This window comes from Onychostruthus taczanowskii, unplaced genomic scaffold, assembly GCF_017590055.1.
Source record: "Onychostruthus taczanowskii isolate IOZ18803 unplaced genomic scaffold, ASM1759005v1 scaffold40, whole genome shotgun sequence".
NCBI classification, from domain to species: Eukaryota; Metazoa; Chordata; class Aves; order Passeriformes; family Passeridae; genus Onychostruthus; species Onychostruthus taczanowskii.
The window spans coordinates 1712252-1729444 of NW_024501460.1; the positions used below are offsets into that span (position 1 = coordinate 1712252).

Below are 17193 nucleotides of genomic sequence, written 5' to 3' on the forward strand. Positions count from 1 at the left end.
TCTTAAATATACTGTCCATGTCTCAAGCTTTGTTAGTCTTTCCATTTTAGCAATTATATTTACAAATTATATCATTGTAAATAACTCCCCAGGTGAAAATGTCTGCTTGAGCCCAATTAAGAGAAGAAATGAGACATCCCCTAAATGTACAGCATAAATATTCCCATAGAAGTCACCAATATAAACACTGTTGATTTGCCAGCTCTCTTGGAATTTCGTAGTTCAGACCCACTTAATTTGTTTAACATCCTTAATCAAATATGAGTTTGTTTGGAAGCATTTGCTCACTAAAGACTGCTATATATCCATGGCCTTACATTGTTATCTCTTGAGCTGTCTGTTCTCAAGTGGCTCTCCAAAGCACTACAGTGGAGAACATACCAAAGAAAGACTATTCTTTGTCTTTTCATATCATATCATCAAATCATATTTTTTTTTGCCTTAATTTTTGTGGTACCTGACGTTATAGGCTAAATAACTTCACATATGTGGTACTTCTAAATATGATGGAATAGAATTGCTCTTTCCTTTCTCCAAAACTTGTTTTTTCATCCAGAACCCCAACATATGTCTCTTTATTAGCTTCATGTTCTTTGCTTTCTGTATTCCTTGCCGTTTCTTGCATTCTCCAGATAACAGCACATCCCAGCACGGACTCAGCTGCTGTACAGAAGCTCCAGGACACATGGAAAGTTGCAGGCAGCTTCCTTTGCTGACACAGCAACAAGAGAAGTGTGTGAGCTGCTGTATTGTCCCCTACGCCAGCCGACACATGCGAGGGACGTTCCCTGCACCCTTGTGTCCATGGGCCTGCACACTGGCAGCTGCTGTGGAGCAGCTGACTGAGAGCAGTGTGTTTCTGTGGCAGGAAAGGAGCATCTTCCAGCAGGCTTCCATGGCAGATGAGTTAGCCAGTCACAGAAAGCTTCAGTAAAAAAGTGCTTGCAGTTCAGAGAAAACCTAGGCAGCTAGTAAACTGTAGCAAAGTCAGGGAGAAATATGATCCGTTGTACAAACTGACAAATAAATCAATCACCACTTGGAATTGTGCAATTCTCAAAGAATTTAGTCATGTAATGAGTCCATTTATGTGAATATGTATTTATCCAGAGCACAGTGTTGCAGAACCAGGGCTGCTTTCAGAACAGGAGACAACTCACCATGCCAGGTACTTCCATGAAAACTGCTTATATTCTTGACCTGACCTAAGAGCTCAGTCAGGTTAAAAGATTCACCCCCCCAGGGAGCCAGAGCCTGAACACCCCAACAGATCCCTAGAAGAAACCAACTGAGAAGCCTTGTTGAAGTGTGATTATAGAACACACCCACTGGGAGACTGCAGTAAGAAGCTGAGATGAGCAGCACCATGGGGTGTTTGCCAGGCTGCATAATGTCTCCAGGCAGAGTGTCTCACACAGGGACTCAGGAATTAGCTTTTGCTGGTGCAGTTGGGAAAGTCTTCAGTTGTGTGACTGCTACACCTACAGTGCACCACTCTGTCCATTGCGAAGGAAACAGTCTTCTTTCTTTTTTTCCTTCAAAACTGTCACTCATGCCAGAGTGTGACCTTTTTAAAATCTACAGCTGAAATGCAGGTACATTTCTTTCTTCAACCATGACCTCTATCCCCTAAAAGACCATTCCATTATTAGAATTATTTAAAAAAAACCAAAACTTGGCTTTTTTCAATTAATACATTTTCAGAAACAGGATGGGAGATCTGTACCTTCACTGTTTTCCTAAATGGCATTACAACAGCAGAACTGCAAATAAATCATTCTGTTGCTCTGCACGGCCCACAGCAAATTCTAGTAAATGCTTCTGGGAGTGAGCTGCATTGAATAGTAAAAAATAGCATAGTTGCTTTCTAGCTCTGCATAGGAGAATTTGGTGAACTGTTATGTAAAACTCTGCTCTAAAAGGCAAATGTTACAATGAATCTTTTGGAAACATACACAGATTTTGAAAAAGAACATAAATGGGCTTTGGAAAGCATCCCCACAGCTAAAACCTTTTGTGCATTAGGTCATTTGAGGGGTTTGCACACAAACACTTAATATGGAAGAAAGCCCAGAAATTCCTCAGAATTATAGGTGAATGGCATCAAGAGAACAAAAGGAGCCTTGAAATCCCACCTAGCTGACTAACTATATTTTCTTTTTCACACGGGCCACTGCAAACTCCAGTTGCCAGAGCCTGTCTTTTATTCTGTCATGGAGCCAGATGACTCTTGTGGAATAAAGAGGGCTTTCATAACTATGAATTTGGACACAATTGTTATATAGTGCCAAAAGGTTAAAGCATATTCTCTGGGGAAAGCCTGGTACCTCTTCAGAGCAATCCTCAGGTTTTATTAATGAGGGAGAGAGGCAGGGAAGAATTTTAACCTTGTTCTCTCAGATCCTACATGTGTCATAGATTCACATGTGTGTCATTCATGCTGGATCTGGCAAAGCTTCTGAGGCACAGACAAGACATGAGGGAGTAAAGGGAGGGTTGGAAACCATCCAAGGAAAGGTTCTTTTTGCTGTCTTAACAGGTACTACATAGTGCCATGTAGAAGCCAGGTGCTTAAGAAACTGAGGCCGATCTGCATTTTCTGATTGTTCATTTAATCAGGAAACTGCGTTGTGTACCATATAGAAAATAGCAGCTTTATTCCTCCTTTGTAATGTGTAGCATATATATAGTCAGTGGGATGTGTTGTCTGGAAGACTGGTTTGAGCTTTCTTTATGCAGTGACAGTTTCTCAAGGTGAGACAACAAAATGAGGAGATTACAAAGCCATATCTCCCTGCATAAATCTACTGTCAACCCCTTCCAAGGACTCTTACTGGAAATGGAATTGGTTGCTATTAAAAGCCACCAAACATCACAGAGATCTTCAGGAATGGAGTAGTATAAAAATAGTTGTTAAGTACAGTGCAGGTTCTTTTTAAGGGTTAATATTTGGTTAAAGTACAATAAGGGAATTTTTTTAAGAGAATTAGACTTCTCAGGTCACTCCTTTGAAGGGCTGAGAGATATTTGTTTTAGCACGTGTTATTTTGAGACGCAAGAGGCTTCCCATTGCATTATACACAGGAAATTCTCTTGCAGGTTCCTATTCAAGTTCTACTAAGAGCAGGATTTTTTTTCTCTTCTTTCTATCTAGGACAAAAATAATTTTACATGCTTTTTCACTGATTTCATAAATCAGAAATGAAGTTACAGCAGTCTCTTCAGTTTCTATAATACACCTCCTCCATCTGCTACATGTCCTATGCATTATATACTTTATGAACCCATTATAATGGAACATTCCTCTTCTACAGGCATAGCACCATATGTGGAAGCCTTTGATAGGCTGCTGAATGGAAGTGTTGCTGAGTTTCTCAGGTACAGCAAGATTCTCGAAGGTGATGTGAAGACACATGTAAGTATTTACTCAGAATTTCCCATGATGATGGAAGCGTACAAGTCTTGGAATCTGCATGATCAGCCTTGATTTCTGATTAGAGGAGTATATTAATAGCAGAACAAACTCTAAGTTATTAATTCTTGTAATAGAGATAGCCTGGCATAACACACTGAGTATAGTTGGTTTGGGAACAGCACAAGATTGTGTAGATTCATAAGAAGAGATTGCTTGCCTTCTACAGCACTAAAGTTGAACACCATAGAATGCAAAATTATCAATATTCTCAGTCAGAAGCAATTTGAATAGTTTTCTTGGCTGCTGAGCTCTTTGCAGGACAGGAACACAATTAAGAACATGTGCCAACAAATTAGTAGCAAACAACAGGTGGGCCCAAGCAATCATAACTTCCTGTGGTTGTTTTCTAGGCATGTGTATCATCATTCCAATTAATATAGAGCTGTTGCTCTCATTGTTTGTTTTTATTACTCACATCTCTTTCATTTGTAACAATGTGGCAAACTAAAAATGATTCAGCCATTTAAATGACCTTTTGTTAAAAATAAAAGTTATAGCAAGGAAGTACCATGGTATCATTTTCATGATGCCAATACTTTCTAACCTTATGATCTTAACCTTGTGATCAGAACTTGTGTCATTTTATTTTTTTAAGTTGGTCTTCCCTAAAATGGGTGGTGATGGAATTGACAAGGGATGGAGTCATCTTACCAACAGCTTACCAATATAGATTTGGAGAAAGAAAACCAAAAAAACATCCCACACATAAGAAAGCTGGGGTGCAAGCTGGATCTGAAGGAATGTGATGCTTTTGACTTTTCTAGCAGATCCATGCCATCAGGTCTTCCTCTGTGTGTACGGTTCCCAGTTGATTGCTGCTGCCCTACACAACAAACACTGTAACCAGAAAAACATGCAGTCCTACAAGATACTGAGATTCATGTTGCAAGGCCAACATAAATATTCTTCAGCACAACCAAAGCAACCAGTCTATTTACAGAGAAAGATGACTGGATTATTCTGTGATCTGTGGTTTTTTTCTCTGGTGTTACATGTTCTGGTTTGTAGGACAGAGTTTCTGACCTAGTTAGGTCTAGAAAACAGGAGGAAGTAAGGATACCAGGCAATCCTAGATGATCTTTGTTTTTCTAAGGAAATGCTGCACTCCCTTTTTATTTGAAAAAGCCTAGACAATTATACTATAAGCTACAATATATGTACTTTGTTCTTCAGAGAAGCTAGGGGAAAATAAATAAATGGGAGTCAGAGGGTTGGAGGAAGAATTACGAACCTAACTGAATAGAGGATTGCTCCCTGGAAAGGATTGATTCTAGCTTGGTTTTTGCATTGATTAGATATTATTATTTTGCAGTTGATTTCTCAACAGTTTAGATCTGAGTGATACAAAAATAGTCTTCCAATACTAATCAGGGAAAGGGATTACATTAAACATTCTAAATTGCTAAACCCTTTTTAATATACACTATCTGTAAATGTTTAAATCATTAAATCAGTAAGTGTATTAATTTATGCATTTGTCACTATTTCTTATTCATAATTGAGTCCATATAAAAGATTATTAATACTTTGTTAGCCAAGTCTGTGGATAGTCCCTAGCGTATTGTTGATGATAGTGTAATGCAAGCTGTGATATGGAGTATTTGTTAGTGTTATGAGCTTAGACATTGCATTAGCTTTCTTTACATAAAGAAACTGGTGATTCTGATTGCAGCCTACTAAATATTCTGAAATCTTAGATTCTGTGCTTACAACGTGGAGCAGACTGTGGTTGCCTTATGCTCATGCTTATCACTGAAGCAACATCTGTGCTTTACCTTAACAAGTGGAACAAGGAGTATTTTTCTTCTGGGTGTCTTATAGACCATGTGTCCTCAGCATTATACTTGCAGCTGCTGTCTCTTTCACATAATGAGCTGAAGGGAAGGTTGTATTTTATTTCAAAAAACACCTGTTGCCTTGAAAAACCTCACATACCTGACAGACCAGAATGGTAATATGAGAGAAAGAGAGACTTCATATTGTGCTAAAAAAATGAGGGATTTAACATGATGTGTTTTGTGCTGATGGCTGTAACGGTTGTGTGGTTTGTGTGCCTGGCAAAAGGAAGAATTCAGACACAACTGCTATCTGTTGGGGACCCTCATTCCTATTTTTCCAGCATGCCGTACTCTAAAAAGTCTGTTGAAAGAGAACAAAACAAACCAACCACAAAAAGAACTAATAGCTAGCTTCTGGCTCTCTTGAACACAGCAGCGCAGTGGGCTTTACAAAGATTAGTTTATCAGAGTCCTGCTTAGGCTCAATCTTAAGAGCAAGATATTTCTCATTCACATTACAGGGCATATGGTGGTGGATCTCTGAGGTCAACTGCACTGAAGAAATTAACCACTTTTTTAAAAGACAGGGAGAATGGTTAGGCTTTTACATACTCTATTTAAAACAAATTACCCTGAACAGCTAAGATAAGACCTTTTCCCTATTCTGTCACTGTGGAATAAAGATCTGGTGATTATATGGATATTTCTATGAAATGCAAAGTCCCCTACAGGCACAGATTTCATGAAACTGCTTTCTGCTGTCCATGTCATAACAGTAGAGTGTGTGAAGTCAGTGAAAGAGTGAATGTGGCCAGGACTGCTACCAACCAGCTGTCTTTGGCCTGACATACCAGTGTCTTGGAGGCTGTCACCAACCATTACAGGTTGTAACAGCCCTGAAGCTGACTCACCATATATGCCAACACCAAAAACTATCCTTCTGTCAGAATGAGGGAAATTCAAAATCGGTATAAAACAGATTGTGACTCTACAGCATAGGCTATGAATCCAGCACTGCAGAAAATGTGTCAAGATAAAAAAGAGCTGCTTGTGGAAGGCATAGTCCACCTTTAGATTGTGTCCCAGTGAAGCTGGGTTCAAGCAGGTTTGATGAGCTCTTCACCTTGGCAAAGCAAAGAAACCAAGACTTTAGAAGGCCAAGAAGCAGGTTTTTGTCATGAGTTTATTACTAATTTCTTCACATTATTTTTGTTTATGTGCTATCTCAAGTGGTGGAATACTTTGGCTTGAATTTGAGTAATGTACCAGATGAGACATCATGATAGGAAGAGAATGTACTGGTTCTAAAAGAGAAGGACAGATAACCTCACATTTCCATATTTTAGTATTTTATGTGGTACAGAGCAGAGCATAATTGCAGCGTTCTGTCAAACACAAAAGCTAATACTTGCCTTTTAAAAATGTTTATTTGTAAAAATCTTTTAACCTCCCAACTCCACCAGTTGAAAGAACAGATTGTCTGTGTGATTCATTTATGTTCCCTCTTCTCTCATCCAAGATATTTATCTTGGAATGAAAAACTATAAAAATATGGATGTCTTTTCCCTCCTTTCTTCAATCAACTTCCAGCTGCTGAAATGCAGAGCTCAAAACAAAAGCTCAAAGAGCTTGGAGCATTCAGAAATGAAGTGGTAGGTGGTTCAGTTGCTCCTTATTGGAAGAGAGTTTGGATGCAATCCATTACATGTATGGCTGCCTGAACAAGTTTAGCACCGAGAAGTAATTCACAGCACATTATCCAATTTGCAGTTCTCTGTGTACATGCACTTGTTTCTTATCATGGTGAGCAGAGAAAGCAATGTGCACCCCACAAATGTCATATGCATGTACCCAGAGAATTTCTTTATCTATTACATGAAAGCCGTGACATTCTTCTCTTCTTCCTAGTAAAGTCCATGTAAATAGAAACTGAGAGAGCTGAAAGCAGGAGGTATGTTTTATGAGATATATATGCACTTTGCAAAGTGCCACTCTGTTTGGACTGTCAGTGCAGTTGAAAAATCCTACTTTCCTCTTTTTTTTCAAAGGAGTAGTTATGACACATGAAATAGCTGCATGTTGTCTTTTCATGTGAGAGATGCTGAAGATGGAGTCAATGATGTTCATAGCCCTGAACTTTGAGCCTGATGTGCTGCTGTCTGTGATACACCAAAAAAAACCCCACTTCTGCGCTTTATCTTAGCTAATCTAAATGCAGACTATCAAACCCATTATTTGACTGATTCCTCATTCACAAGGCAATTTGCTTACAGGGCAACAGAATGCACAAGTGTACTCTCGTGTTCATCTTTTGTGCTCAGAAGCTGTGCGGTTTTAGGCATTGTGTTGAAAGTTGAATTAGAGCTCAGAGAAGAGGATGATGTCAACATGCCCAAAGAGAAGCTTGCTGTCAGGCTGCCTTTGCAGTTCTGTGAGAGGTATTTTCTGCTACACGGAATAAACACCAAACCAAGGTGTTAGTGCAGGACTGGGGAAAATGGAATACATTAAAAAAAGAATAAAAAAGACAGATATTTTTGACAGCATACAAATTGCACTCAACTGAGAGAAAGAGTCTTAGAGTGTAGAAAATGGTAGTGCTGTCCACCAAAAGGGAAAATAAAATAAAATCATCAGCCTTGGAAATCTGTCAGTGTTTAAAGTTGATTTTGTAATGCTAATTCAGCTGTGTTTCTCACCCTATATATGTACTACAAGATACTTCATAAAATGAACACTAAAGAACATTAACTTTAATAGGAGAAGAAAGATGGAAATGCAATATATGCAGTCTAGCCGAGAGGCTAATTTAGAGGTTAGTCTAGAAAAAACCTGACATTTCTAGGAGTTCTACAACTTTTGATTGCTCTGTTCTAAAGGACAACTTCCCATATGGCCTAGGGATTGAACCTGGCTTTCAAAACAAGCAGGATTTGTTGAGGCTGGTGCAGTGGTATGCAGACATGCTTGTACCTGTTGGACTGTAAGACACCTGGTTGGGAATAAAGATGGCTCCTGAGAATGAAGGACCTGTCCATTCCAAGTCTAGAACACCACCTCCTGAAAGAGTGTGAGTTTTTCCAACAGTTTTCATGGGAACTGGATCAGGCTGTTAGTTTCTTGACACTGACATTGCAGTAAATACCACTTGTTTGGTTTTTTTTATTATTTAAAAAGGCAAGAAAGATATAAAAGTCAAACAAGTATTGAAAAATAAATGCCATGGTGGCCAATAGTGGGCTTTTAGTTGTGTATTGCTGGCACAAGAAACATGCACCTGTAAATTCAGGGGGGACAGTGGTGGGAATATATAATGAGAACATTCCATATGACATTTAGTCAGAAACATAAGAAATCAGAAACATAAGATATCAGAAACACAAACACTCAAGGCTGTCAAGAGTTATTCATAACCTGTTTTCAGGAGTTTTTTTTGCATGAGTAGCTCCTGACTTAATCCATAAGCAATTGATTTCAAATTAGTGCAGTTGATCAGGAACCATTACAGACCATTTTAGACCAAAGTCTAAAACCATTGTACCCTAAAAAGGATTTTATTTGTATATGGTTACTCAGTACAATGGGATTTTCTGATGTCCCAAGGATGCTAGAAGAAGGTATGAGAATGATTTGAGTGGGAAACTTTATATGCAGTGTGAAAACAAGGAAAAATCCATCATGTTTGCCCAACAAAATGTTAGATAAGTTGCTCTTATGAAAAAAATCTGATCATGAAAGGTTCTTTAATTGACCAGATGAATTCAGAGTAATATTTAGTGTTTAGACTAAATATAATGTCCATGTTTTACCAATCAATTTACTTAATGAATGGAGCAATTAATCAAGGCATACCTTGCCTTTTTGACCATTTGAAGTCAAAGTCAGAACTGATCATATGCTGTAACTCATGCTAATTTTGCTATCCATATAAATTTTTTCTTTGGAGCCCTTTAAGAGAATATTTGAGTCAACTGGCAGGAAACCAGTTTTTCTTGGTGGTTTTCCAGGAGAAGCAGTGTACAGACTAGAAGCATAAGAGTTCCACAAGTTGAAAACCACTGCGTCAGCTTAACCAGAAATCATAAGGTGATAAAATAACATGGCTAAAAGAGCGAGCTAAATTACAGATGGCTTTAGAGTGTGAACCACCTACATTCACAGCCACAAGTACAGTGTGAGTGTGTCTCCACAAGCCTGTTGCAAAGCCATTGCCTAGGACACTTGCTGGTGTAAAGTCAGGAGAAAACTTATTAGGGAGGCTTGGATATATGGAGTTGGCACAGAGCCAGGCTCCATGAGGAAGCCTTGGTGATTACTTTTCTCTGTTTCAAAGCAGTCTAGGATCTAGAGAGCATATAGGTAACAGTCATGTCAGGCACCCAGCATCACAACTGCTGTGAGGTGTGTGGTTCTCACAGCAGTAATTTCTAGTGACCCACTGCCAAGTTACACTTTCTTGATCCATCAGAAGAACGAAGACAGCATCCTTGCTATTGTCATCAGCATGACTCTCTTGTGACTGAAAATTCTTTTTACTGATGCTCACAGTTCTTATTTCTCTGCTGAAGGTTATGAGTTGGAGTAGTAATGTAATTCAAACCCTTTTGTTTCAATCTGAGCAATACACATCCATTAATGCTTTTTTCCCCCCATTTCTTTTTCTGTTTTGGGACACATGCTTGAATGATGTCATTTGTTGCTACAGGCTATGAGTAAGTCTTTTATTAATTTTCAGTCTCATTCTTTCTGAAGAGCACGTGTACACTTTTTCACTCATCTGCCTCCCCATCCCTGACCTGCTTTTATTTTGCTAGCTGGTTGCAACTGTTTTGAGTGTACAGAAATGCTGGGCTTAGAAACCGAGAAGGCTGTTCATTGTCGTCAGCAAAAAACCAAACAATGAGCTCAGAATCTGGCTCTTCAGTCAGTTTCTAGTAAAAAGGAGTTCAGTGAATAATGAGAATTAAGCCACAAGGGAAACCAGTGTGTGGTTTGAATGTTGTTTTAAATAAGCTGGGAGTGCTGTCAGGAGTGATGAGGGTATAATGTGGCCACAAACGTGCATTGCTTCTTTTTATCCAGTATGAATTGCATGATCAATATGGTCTAATTTCTGAATGTTGAAGAGTCCATTGGGATAGATTAAACCATGTCACTGTCACTGCTAACTTCTTTTTAGTCTACTGACACCCATAAATGGGACTATGTATTTCCACAATTAATCTGCACTGCAAAGCAGTTTAAGTATTGATGCAGAGTTTCATAAGTTTAATTATTTGGCTTATCCCAGAGATACAGTAAAAAGATTCATTAAGCATCTTTATGTAGAACTTTGAGGCTGAAATACTTCTTTATTGTTGCTTTAATACATGTTATGTTTAAAAAAACACTTTAGTTCAGATCTGCTTTTCAATCACATCCTTGCCTTTCAGAGAGGCTGAGGCTCTGTCTCTGTGTATATTGTTATTTATTGTTACTGTTATTGTTATTTCCTCTGAAAAGGAAAATATGATTCAGGTGGGAAGAAATACTATTATAGATGCCTGAGCTTTAAACTTTGAACTGACTTCCATGTTAGCAAATTTTGGTTGGGCGCCTGGGATTCTTTCAGGGTGATGAAAGTGGAAGTGAGTTTACAGGAGACAAGTTCTGGCACTTTTAGCCTTTGAGTTGCTTTAGAGAGCTCAATGGGACTACTAGCAGAGTGAGGTGGCAGTGTCACCAGTTGTCTTGAAGTGCATGAGAGGCAGGACATACAAAAAAGTATTTTCCGTATAAGAACCTTTTTGTGCAAGTTTTCTCTCTAAAGGTAGTACAATTTCTTAGATGTCAGTGGGTCTTCAGTCTTTGTCAGGCGACTTGTCAGACAGAGAAAGTCAAGAAATCAGTTCTTCAGAAGGTTGCTCAGTGATAACTGCTAGAAGAATATTTATGAAGTAAAACTTCAAGAAGTGCGGTAACCTTTTTAATTTACAGAGAGAAGCATCTGAACTTTCTAGAATTTGTATTTGTTAAATCAGGGACACATCTAAGGTCTGTGAAATTTTAAAGTCTTCTGAAATTTCCGTTGTATGGATTTGGACCTTCACTGAGAAGGGCTTCTGACAGAATAGCTGGTGATAGAGAGTGGGGGTGCTAAGCAGCAGCCTCAGGGGCAAAGCAGCCCATCAGAGAAATAACCAGAGTGCCTGCAACCAGCACAGCAAAAGCATGTTTGTGCAGATCACAATGAGACCTGCAGGCCCCGAGATCTCTGTGGCTCTCTGATGTGCTGGCTTACAAGATGTGTTCCATGGAGGAAATGTAGGTTTGCTTTTCCTCAGGGAAAAGAGGTCTTTCCACAAATAGTTCCTCAATGCTGGCAACCAGGTCCTCCAAAGAACTCTGAGCTCAGATGTTCATGGGAAAGGAAAAAGGCACCTGAATTTGAAAAACTGTTGATCTTGGTAATAACAACGTTTAGACTTCATTACTTCAGTGCATTGTATGTAGTTTCTGTTTTTTTAAAGAAAGTAGTATTTAAAGAAGTAATGCACTTTTCCAGAGATGCATAGTGTAGCTTCAGGTAACAGGAGAAACCAGAGGCTTCAAAGGGCTGTGAAACTTTAATGTACCCCACTTTCTGTTCTTCAGTGAAAGCCTGAACTGAGCTGGTTTCCCTTTGCCATCACTCTCGGAGAAACCTGCTTGTTTATGTAGGCTAGTCAGGATGAAGAGCTGTGAGAGTTCTCTCAAGAAGACTGTGGACAACTTCTACCCTGTGCAGGTTGGGGTGCTTTCTTTTTGTTTTAGCTTTCTTTTAGCTTTTTGTCTACTCTCCCTAAATACAGATTACCAAAAAAAACCCCAAAAATCATTTTGTCATGGCATAATCTTTGATATGTGATACAAAGAATATTCATGTCATGTTTTTACTTAAATGTATTGCCCCTGGAAAAGCCTTTTACCTCAGGAGTCCTGGGTTATTTAACAAAATGGAGACAGGTCAAATCCCTGCTTATCACTGATTGCTGTTACTCTTACCCTAATACTCATAAAATACAGTATTGACAGTCTTTGGTTATTAGAAACTCCAGACAACAATGGTTGCCTGGTATTTTAGTGATGAAGAGAAGCCATTTGTTCCTATGGTGGTTTTATGCTTGTTTTTAAAATGTTTGGCTCGTTTTATCTATTTGTTTCTATGGAGGCAGGACATACAAAAAAGTATTTTCCGTATAAGAACCTTTCTGTGCAAGTTTTCTCTCTAAAGGTAGTACAATTTCTTAGATGTCAGTGGGTCTTCAGTCTTTGTCAGGCGACTTGTCAGACAGAGAAAGTCAAGAAATCAGTTCTTCAGAAGGTTGCTCAGTGATAACTGCTAGAAGAATATTTATGAAGTAAAACTTCAAGAAGTGCGGTAACCTTTTTAATTTACAGAGAGAAGCATCTGAACTTTCCAGAATTTGTATTTGTTAAATCAGGGACACATCTAAGGTCTGTGAAATTTTAAAGTCTTCTGAAATTTCCTTTGTATGGATTTGGACCTTCACTGAGAAGGGCTTCTGACAGAATAGCTGGTGATAGAGAGTGGGGGTGCTAAGCAGCAGCCTCAGGGGCAAAGCAGCCCAGCAGAGAAATAACAAGAGTTCCTGCAACCAGCACAGAAAAGCATGTTTGTGCAGATCACAATGAGACCTGCAGGCCCCGAGATCTCTGTGGCTCTCTGATGTGCTGGCTTACAAGATGTGTTCCATGGAGGAAATGTAGGTTTGCTTTTCCTCAGGGAAAAGAGGTCTTTCCACAAATAGTTCCTCAATGCTGGCAACCAGGTCCTCCAAAGAACTCTGAGCTCAGATGTTCATGGGAAAGGAAAAAGGCACCTGAATTTGAAAAACTGTTGATCTTGGTAATAACAACGTTTAGACTTCATTACTTCAGTGCATTGTATGTAGTTTCTGTTTTTTTAAAGAAAGTAGTATTTAAAGAAGTAATGCACTTTTCCAGAGATGCATAGTGTAGCTTCAGGTAACAGGAGAAACCAGAGGCTTCAAAGGGCTGTGAAACTTTAATGTACCCCACTTTCTGTTCTTCAGTGAAAGCCTGAACTGAGCTGGTTTCCCTTTGCCATCACTCTCGGAGAAACCTGCTTGTTTATGTAGGCTAGTCAGGATGAAGAGCTGTGAGAGTTCTCTCAAGAAGACTGTGGACAACTTCTACCCTGTGCAGGTTGGGGTGCTTTGTTTTTGTTTTAGCTTTCTTTTAGCTTTTTGTCTACTCTCCCTAAATACAGATTACCAAAAAAAAACCCAAAAATCATTTTGTCATGGCATAATCTTTGATATGTGATACAAAGAATATTCATGTCATGTTTTTACTTAAATGTATTGCCCCTGGAAAAGCCTTTTACCTCAGGAGTCCTGGGTTATTTAACAAAATGGAGACAGGTCAAATCCCTGCTTATCACTGATTGCTGTTACTCTTACCCTAATACTCATAAAATACAGTATTGACAGTCTTTGGTTATTAGAAACTCCAGACAACAATGGTTGCCTGGTATTGTAGTGATGAAGAGAAGCCATTTGTTCCTATGGTGGTTTTATGCTTGTTTTTAAAATGTTTGGCTCTTTTTATCTATTTGTGTCTATGGTGATCACTAATGACATATTACAGAGGCAGAAAATGACAGCACAAATCCTGCACAGCTGACAAACAATTTTGTGGCTGTGTCTGGTCTATAGAGAAGCACCAGGGACCAGGTGCTTACATCTAGATGACCAGGTGCTGCAATGTGGCAATAGCACCCTTTACTGCCCACTACTCCACTGATGTGGAGGCTTTAAATGTAGATCCATGGCTGTGTGCTGTGCAGTGAGATGGCAGGAAATCTCCATCAGGTGACTTGGCACTTTGCAGAAGTCTGCAATGGAAATGGCAAACTTGAATTCTTGAACACTTTCAAACCTGCTCAGAAAAGAAAGGTGTTGTAAAGCCACCAACAATTTAGTCTGAAAATAAACCACATCTTGAGTAATGAGTGGACTTCTTATTTCTGCACACAATTCTCAGTATTTTTTTAATGCTAAATTTTCTGGAGGCCCTAACTATCAGTACACCATATCTGTTTTTGGAACTTCTATGTAAAAGTTGAAATGAACAGAGGTCAAGAGACTCATAGATTTTTGGCTATTGTCAAAGAGGTTAATGAAGAATTTGTGAATCCGGAAAAAAAAAAGCAGCCTGAGCTTTAGGAGAGCATCAGCTAGTCAATAGCTTTGGTCTGGCCTTGCTCTTCCTCTGTTATGGGTGGTGAAGGTTATTTGAGGCGTTTTTGGAGAATATGATCTCCTATTGCTTCACTTGGCAGTAATAAGTAGCTGCAGTGGCCCTAAAGCAAAATATTTATATCCGTTTGAAGCAGTGACAGATGAACAAAATAACTGACTGTTTCTGCTACTAATTTTAATAATAATTAATTAACAAAGCTGACATTTAAATAGTATTCATTATGTTTTAAACTTAACAGTCCCTTGAAATCAATCAGAAAACCACATGTCATTCAAAACTGAGAGAGTTTAGAGGAAATTCTGGAACACTGTGGCAGACTTTATTGGTGCAAACAGTGCAGAACATGTATATTCTTTACCCAAGGCAATAATATTAAATTAATGCAAAAACAACTGTTGTGCTTTTAAATATCCCTTTCCTCCAGTTCATCTGTACAGTTCCTGTTTCAAATGGAGAAAAAAAATGTAGCAATCTACCCTAAAGGATTCCATCCATCTTAAATAATTAATTAGTGCTGAGAGTTCTTAAAGAATGGTATGGTTCGAACTCCACCAGAAGTAAGAACTCTTGAGTGGTTTAAGTCACAGTGAAGCTTACTAAAAATTAAAGAACTGAGATACGGATGCTACTCTGAAACAAGTAATACTGTTCACAGTTACATGATGCAGTGTTTAAGACACTGGCAGATATAAACATCCAGAGAGACCAGCACTGATACAATTGATACCACTGGTTGGTACTGTACAGGCAGTAGCAATGCTGAGAAATTTTAACTAAAATTCCCTAATATAGACATAGCCATAAAGGCTGAAAACCACTAAAAAACCTCAGTATAGGGGACAGCTAATTGGTGGTAGCCAATGTATCTGTCTGAAAGTAGAAAAGAAAATATCTCGGGTGGTGACTGGTTCTGTGAAAACCAATGGCAAATCTCCCACTGGCTTCAATTTTGCCTTGAACCTTTGAATTTCAACCCTGTTTTCTGCATGGGGACCAGTGAGAGAAAGGTGACAAGTTTTTTCTTTTTTACTTTTCATTTTCCAGAGTAAAAAGTGCTCTGTTTAGAGAACTGCCAGTGACTCTTTAAGGCTTGGTCCAGTTTTTAAAAATCCCTATCAGCCAATTAGCTGTTCAAAATAAATACTGTCTCTTTCACTAGCCTGGATGGTTTCTATAGCAGCCCCATCTTTACTTAAACTCTGTTCTTTTTCCATTTCTTTTCTCTCCCTTGAAGCCAGCAGCCACTTCGCCACTTCTCTTTGAAGAGGCTTTTGAAAGCAAAATGTAAAAGACAAACAGTGTCTCTTCCTCTGGTAGTGCTGTCCCTCTTAGAGAAAGGCTAGGGTCAGTGAAGCTTCATCTGTAGTTTTCATTTGCTGAAATGAAAACTACAGTCAGTCACTGTGTCTTTTGCTAGATACAAAGGACCCATAATTATTTCTGCAGAAACTACATTTTTAACTCAGGACCACTAAATCCCATTTTTCCCTTGTGTCCTCTTTACTATCTAGAACTGTATTTTGGTTTGCTAATTATCTCTGTTAATGTTAGCATGTATATATAAGCAGATGTGTAATATTCTCCAGCGATAAAAGTCCAGTGGATTTTGATATTTACACTGTGCTTTTAAATGCTGTGATTTTGAGGAAATACAGTATTAAATACAATGACATTTGACAAATTCAATATTATAAGGTCAGTAGGGTAATTTTCTTTACTAAAATTTCATTAGGAAATCTTATGTTTGTTTCTCTTATTTCTATTTAGTTGGGGTTTTTTTCAGCTAGTGAATTTACATGTAACTTGAGATCTCAGTGCATGTGCCTGTTTGTTCTTGTAGCTTGTTTGGCACATAAATAATATTTATCTTTATTGGTAGTTGCATACCATAGTGAAGGTCAACTTAGATTGAACAGAACATTTAAAATGGGAAAGAGGCAGATCCTGAACCCACATGTGCTCTGGAGAGCTGAACCTCAGCAAAGCAAACTGGAAATTTGAGCTTCAGGTCCAGTGCATCTGCATCTACTCAGTTTGAAACAGTGCAAGTTTGAGTGGAATTTGTACTCATGCTTCTTCAAACAGGTCAGCAGCATTGTCTTCATCAGACATCTCTCACAGAGCCTCTGGCAATTTTTCAAGCAGTGGCTTCTGACAAATACCAGAGTTTGGCATTATGTTATGACAGAGAAGGTTAAACCAGTTGCTATTTTAAAGATTATTTCTAAATACATATGATTCCTCCATTAACCTCTGCAGGCTTAACTGAGAGGAGGTGAGTCCGTGCTGTTACTGCAGTGGCCACAGAGAGATCACTTGTACTCAATCACACGTTTCCACTGCATGGAACTGGCCTGTCATGGCACACATGCCAAACTTCAGCTCTTCCAGCCATATCAGTCACCTGAGTCAGCTGTCAAACAGACCTGTGGTGAAGATGAAGGATTAAGATGTGTTACTCCCCACTTTACCAGTGGGGAAATTGGGGTGGTGCATGGAATGCCACATGGTCCTGGAATTCAGATCCAAAGTCACAGCGGTCTCCTCCAGCCTCTAGAACAAATTGCTGAAAGCACAGTAGGAAATGCTTTGAGGAATTTGCTTCTTTCAGAATATGCACCTCATCTGAGGAATCTGTCTGATGACTGATGTGTCTGTATGTAATCCCAAGAA

At 38.9% G+C, this 17193-nt stretch overlaps 1 protein-coding gene across 3 annotated transcripts in view; it reads left to right on the top strand.

Moving 5' to 3' along the window:
• Positions 1–17193, top strand: part of CAP2 (cyclase associated actin cytoskeleton regulatory protein 2) — a 68759-nt gene that overhangs the window by 12194 nt on the left and 39372 nt on the right. For all 3 annotated transcript variants that reach the window (XM_041413186.1, XM_041413185.1, XM_041413188.1), the window contains one exon: positions 3315–3415. In XM_041413186.1, the coding sequence (XP_041269120.1) occupies positions 3315–3415 (101 nt within the window). The remainder of the gene's footprint in view (positions 1–3314; positions 3416–17193) is intronic.